General features: G+C 45.4%; 1 protein-coding gene across 1 annotated transcript in view; it reads right to left on the reverse strand.

Moving 5' to 3' along the window:
- Window positions 1-387: 387 nt before the first annotated feature.
- TCIRG1 (T-cell immune regulator 1, ATPase H+ transporting V0 subunit a3) overlaps window positions 388-6,438 on the reverse strand; it is a 28,442-nt gene continuing 22,391 nt past the window's right edge. The window contains exons 16-20 of the mRNA XM_018573053.1: window positions 5,444-5,569; window positions 4,536-4,649; window positions 3,826-3,943; window positions 2,742-2,913; window positions 388-562 (exon numbers count right to left, since the gene is read on the reverse strand). Coding sequence (XP_018428555.1) covers window positions 487-562; window positions 2,742-2,913; window positions 3,826-3,943; window positions 4,536-4,649; window positions 5,444-5,569 — 606 coding nt within the window. The 3' untranslated portion in view covers window positions 388-486. The remainder of the gene's footprint in view (window positions 563-2,741; window positions 2,914-3,825; window positions 3,944-4,535; window positions 4,650-5,443; window positions 5,570-6,438) is intronic.

A 6,438-nucleotide genomic window follows, 5' to 3' on the forward strand; every position in this document is an offset into this window, starting at 1 on the left:
AATTCTCTATAACTGTATAGAACATTGTACAGTATCATACAGAGGGGGACAAAATTGGGTATGTAGTAGGGACGCAATACCAGTGTACTTGACTCATGAAAATGCCCCAAAACTAAACACAGATATTGGTACTTTCAATTTTTAAACTGAAGTGTCTGCCTAAGGTCCCGCTCTTGCCGCCTGTTTACAGCACCGGTCGAACATCTCCTCCTCCTTCCCGGTGAACTCCACTGCCTGGACCTTTTGGACCCCGCACAGCCCACCGGAGACACTGCAGGCCTGGTTGTGTGCACACCCTAATGCAATAGGCTGCCTATGTTTAAATTCCTTCCATAAAAGAACACAGTACACTTCCGATGCTTAAAATGAATGTATTAAATGTATTTTGCATCACTAAGCACACACTGTTTTGTCCACCTATCTTCAGCCCATTGGACCTCTTAGAAAGAAGCTTTGGTAAGAAATGACCTGATGGTCTAAAAAAAATCAATAGAATGTCTCAAAGTCAAATGGAGTAAACTTGTATCCGCTGCCAGTATAAAATTTGTTCTGAAACTCCACCCTGCACAGGAGACAAATAATGATACATTAATGATTGAGAAATTAAATAGCTTTTAATAAATATTTTTTTTCTTTCTTCGGATGACTAATAAAGCTTTAAAGATCATGTGCACTCTTCTTCCCTGACCTAAATGACCCCCCCCCCCCCCCCATAGATCTGTACATCACCTTTATGCTTTTCCTGCACACAGCTCCTAGACAGGTCTTCTGGCTAGTCTGGAGACATTTTTATATACTGGCTGTTTATGTCCTGCTGTGACCCTTTTAAAGTCACAGCAGGACATAAACTAGCATCCTCCCATGACCCAAAGCTCAGTATATCGCGAGCTACAACTTGCAGTATACTGAGACCACCGCAGCCGGGACGGATCCCGACATTACTGTCGAGATCTACCCAGCTCTGTGAGTGAAAGCTGGCTCTGCCTATCTAGAGGCAGAGCCAGCTGTACCCGCCCCCTCCCCCAGGTCAGTGCTGGAGGATCGGAGCGGGGGGAATCCCTGTGGGGAGCGGTGACCAATGACCGCTCGCCATTGCAAGCATTATGTTGCAACACAGCCTCCGGGGCTGTAAAGTGAACTCTTGAAGTGTGTGGACCAATACATCAGCTGATGCAGGTGGAAGGAGATGTCGATTATGGTAGCTAAGTGCAGCAGGGATGGGGAGGTTGTTGTCATTTCGGGTCGGCGTGTAACCACGTACTTGCATAAGGCGGTACAGGCAGCTGCATGCAATTACACACAGCACCTACCAGTCCCAGAAGCAGGTCTCGGCATGCCATACAGATGTGCACACGCTTGTGAATGAGCCCTAAATCTGGTCCTTTGTTACAGGGTGACAACAATTGATCAGATTTTTGGTTAATAGCTCTCATCAGTGGCTTTTCAGCCACTGATTACCGTTATTATTTTAAAGTGGACCGTCAGGAGGACTGTTCCGATATAAAACGGTCCTCCTGACAGTCGCTTATAGCAGAAGGGAGAAAGCCACCGACGTATGGCATACTGACTTGGCCAGATGGAATCCGTTGTGTTCCGCCGTAAGCCTTTTGTTGGTGGCAGCGAAAAGGTGAAAGAGTTCCGGGAAAACATATTAACCCTTGCAGTACGGGGGTCATATGCTTGATTTGGGGTCTAAAATAAGAAAGTGATACTCACCCAGATCCTCCAAGCCAGCCAGCTCTACCTTCAGCTCGTCTCCTCCACTGCAGTGATGGTACATCCCTCAGCGTCCTCATGTCTTATACACTATGTATAGAACACTATGACTCGGAGGGACCTTACACCGATCCCTGAACCCTCTCTCCCCCTCCGCTGCAGCATTCTAAGAATATGCCAGCTCGGAGGATCGGGCAAGCATAAACTTGTTATTTTTGACCCTAAGCAAAACAGGCACTTGACCCTTGCAGTGTGGAGGTAGCCCCACTGCAAGGGTTAATAAAAGTTTTACCCGACATTCTACAGGGATCCCAACCTGAAAAAAAGTCATTTCAGGGAGGTGCCCTCCTCGTTTCAGGGAGGTGCCCTCTCTTGGGGAGAGGGCACCTCCCTAAAATGATGGCAGATAGCAGGGGAGCCAATGCTGCCCTTGCTGTTCTTTTTGTATTCTGGCAGCTCCTGCCGTAAAAAAAAAACCCAGCAACAACAGACAGCATGGGAATGAATAGCTAGGCTGTTATTGGCTATTTCAATTTGCAATAGCAGGCTGGCTGTTGCACCTGTCCACTGCTGCTGTCAAGCAGCAGAGGAGGACCTGAAGGAGAACTTCAAGACCATGCCTGCTGATTGACAGCAGCAGTGGGCAGGTACAAAAGCCAGCCTGCTATTGGCTATTACCAATTGAAAATAGCAAATAACAGCCTAGCTATTCATTCCCATGCTGTTTTTTTATTTTATTTTTACTTTGATGGCGGTCGGCGGCCCCGCCGTCACAAAAAAAAGCCACAGATAGCAGGGAACAGTTTACTCTGCTAGATAAAGCAGAGAAAACCTTTATGGAATAAAATGTTTCCCTTGTGGGCATTCGGGAGCCACTACCTTATAGCGGGAGACTCCCTGAACATCCGGGAGAGTTAAGATGTCTGATTCTGGGTGGACGTACCTTGTAAGAGCCATTTTCTAATTGAAGGAAAGACACGTTTACACTTTACTACCAAAAAAAAAAGAAATTAATTTGTATTTACCAGTGCAGACGGAGGGCATGTAGAAAGGCTGAGAGACCCTCCATGATGAGCAGAATAGCCACCGTCAGCACCGCGAAAAATGCAAAAACGGGCACAATGACGATACTCCAAACACGAGTGTAGTTGCTGAAAGCAGCATGCATGACCATGTGCCATAAGACTTCAGAAAGTTCTGCAGAGAGGAGAAAGAAGAATCAGGGAAGTCCAGCTGGGTTTTGTAGGTCAACCATTTCACTGCCAGAGAAATGTTTGTGTGTATTGCACATTTTAGGCCTGAAGATTATTTCCTTTTTTTTAAAAAATATTATACTTACTTTTTTTTTTCTGAAGGCTCCTGACCAGTCATATGACATGCTAGGTCCTCTTCTTCAGTGACGGGCAGTTTTGCTTGGCTATACTATAAATCACGGATCAGTAAATGGCATACTGTGGTCTGGACAAGGCCCGAGTGGCGGTTCTGTACGGACCTCAATTGCCCACCTGTGCTAGGTTATAGCTTGCCGACAGTGGATGCTCTGGCCTATGAGGCCGGTGCATATAGTGCCAGCCATAACCGAGTGCAGGCCCCTTCCTCCTCTTTAATTATTGGTTGCTGGCAGTCCTAGAAAGCATTGATGTCAAGTGTGTGCCCCTGCCCCCAGCATTACAGGAGGACAGAAGTGAAATGTCTTCCGTCCTCACCTGCAGTCTGCTCCAAGTCCCTCTGCCTACTGAGTAAACATATGTTGGGACAATAATGTAAAGGGGCACTCTAAAGGGGGCAACCAATGTAAGGGAGAAACTAATGTAAGAAACAATGAGGTGACAAGAGTCGAACGTCTGCATGCAGAATATTTTTACTCGCTGGACCACCTTGTATTTTAATTCAATACCCCTGCTATAAATGAATGGCACTGCTGGGTGCCATTCAACCCAAAGACTGAGGACATCTTGTGGTGGAATAGAAGAACTGCAATAGACAATTCAATAAACGGGAGTATTGCAGCCTTAGCTGCTTTTAATTTTTCTCTACCCTGCCTGGAGGCCAAATATAAAGAAAACATGTAATTGGCCTTTAGAAAAATAAATATATATATATATTTACGTGCATGAGCCAGACTCAGCGCCCAGAGTCGTAGGTAGGATGCTGTGTTAGAGATGCAGCCCAGACAGTACTCTATGGTATGAATCATTTGGTGCAGGAACACTTCAGAAGTATCAAACTGTAATAAGGAAGAAACAGATTGGTTAGTGTAAGAAAATGATCTTTAGGTCACCCCACTTCCACATCTCTGACACCTGGTGCTTAAGCTAGAACTCCAGTATCAGCTGTTTTGGTCCATTCTGCTTCAGGGGATTGGTGAAAAAAAATGTGCTACCCTTCCATAAAAATGAAGGCACCTGTTCTGGAGGAGAAAATTGATGGCATAGCAGCAGACACACTTTCTGACCGTATGATGCCCATGCTCCTATAAAGATATACCGCCAGGGCTTCAGAGATTGTCATTCACTGCTGCTGTGCCTATGACGTGCACACAACTTCCATAGAGCCAGTTTCATCTGGATGAGAAAGAGCTTACCTCCTCCCTGTGCACACTAAAGGACCTCCACTGCTGCTGGAAGTGTACTGTGTAAAGCTGTTTTAGCTTAGATAGGCATGATGCCTGCAAAATGCCAGTCACTGTTGCAGTGGGTATTATTCCAGTACACAGACTCCTCCCAGCAGCCAGTGCACAGCAGGAAAACAATAAAAATAAATCAAGGATCACATTCCTTTTACGGACCAGACTTTCAAATGCCATTAGCGATAATTACCTCTTCACCACCATGTTTGTCTTTGTCCTTATGGTCTGAAAAGTCAACGGAGTGGCTCTCTTCGTGGTTCTCCTCATCCGCCAGTAGACCGCTCCTTTCGCCATTTATTAAGCCCTGCAAAACAAGGAACAATTAACCCTTTCATGAGTGGAGGGCATAGGTGCCAAGCCACATTTAGCTTTAGTGTCAGCATAAGTCAAGTAAACTACAACCAAGTGGCATTGTAGCAGTCAGTGGCCAGTACCAGTAGATCTACCGTAGGTCAATAAATATACTACAGGGCACACTTATAAATCAGTGAATGTGACATTCATTAAACATTCTCTGCAGGCGAAACTTCCCGATGCATGCATTTTAACTTAACCCTTGCAGTGGGGCTATCCCCCACAGTGCAAGGTTTAAGAGCTTCTTTTGTCTAGGAAGCTAAAATAAAGTCCCGGCTGGCTCCTACACCGCTCCCTCCAGCCTGTCTCCTCCTCCGCTCAGTGGTGAAATGTCTCTTGGCGTCCTCCCGTTTTATTCACTGTATAGAATGTGATGAGTCACAGGACCTTAGACGGCTGGAGGGGAGGGAGAGAGAGACTGAAGGGGCTGATCTAAGAGCCAGCTGAGATCGTGGTTTGGATTAGTACAACTGTTATTTCAGCTCCCTAGACAAAAAGAACACTTAAACCTTGCAGTGCAGGGGTAGCCCCAAAGCAAGCGTTAAGATTTGTTTTGTCTCAGGTGTTTCCTATTCTCTTTAGCTCCATCTAGTGGCCATGATGTGGTATTACATTAGACTTGAAAAGTAAATACACTAAGAATGTTCATCTTTGCCTCTATCCAAACAGAACACACACTTACAGAGCCTTGCAGGGCAAATAGCTCTGCCAGTTGTTTATAGATAGACCCCCCAAGTATCTTACCTGCCCAATTTGTTGCCTCGCTCTTTTTTTCTTACGGTGCTGGAAGTATTGATAAAGTGGATCTCCAAACAGCAAAATTGGTATACACGCCACAGCAACAATCACCAGAGACTTCTGTACATTTACCTACATGAGAACAGAAGAATTATATAAACATTATGTGAAGTGCAATGACCCTGCCTTGTGTTTGAGCGCCAATTTGTCTTTTAAAGTGCACCGGTCATTCGCAATTGGGTAATGCTGTTCTAAAAAAGGGTAGTGGAGGCAGAAATCATACATAGCTTCCCCAGATAAAACTGAACTCCAGGCAAACCACTAAATACACAGATGAAAGGAGAAGCAGCACACTGATTAGCTCATCTCTCTCCATTGTTTGAGCAGAAGGATGATCTCATCATTCTGTGGCTGCTCCTTCACTCCTTCGACACGTCAGATTCACCTAGATGAGAATTAAGGAAAGGGGGGATGCACTCTAAGGGTTAAGTGCTTGTTTTGGTCTAGGGAACGGACTATATAAGATATTCATCTGATCCTCGGTCCCGGCTCCTAGACTGGTTCCTTCAGCCGGTCTCCCCCTTCTCTCTAGCAATGGCACGTCCCTCGGTGTCCTCACGTCCTATACATTGAATAGGACGTGATGACCCAGAGGACCTCAGACCGCCGGAGTGGAGAAGACAGGATGGAGGGACCGGTTTAGGAGCCAGCTGGGATTGTGGTTCAGGTAAGGTATTTTAGCTCCCTAGGCAAAATGAGCATTTAACCCTTGCAGTGCAAGGATAGCACTGGTGAAGTGCAATGGTGAGTGCAATGGTGAAGATTTTATTTGCCTGGAGTTCTTCTCAAAGGATGATTATTATATTGAAGTTCATTAAGTCCACATTCATCAATATTGCAAGTTTCATATAATTAAAACTTGCCACATGGTCAGAAAATCTGATTAAAACTCACGTACAGTATTCTATATGTTACCAATCGTTTGTGTTTTGAAATCAATG

The sequence above is a fragment of the Nanorana parkeri genome, unplaced genomic scaffold (genome assembly GCF_000935625.1).
Source record: "Nanorana parkeri isolate BGI_ZX_2015 unplaced genomic scaffold, ASM93562v1 scaffold2217, whole genome shotgun sequence".
NCBI classification, from domain to species: domain Eukaryota; kingdom Metazoa; phylum Chordata; class Amphibia; order Anura; family Dicroglossidae; genus Nanorana; species Nanorana parkeri.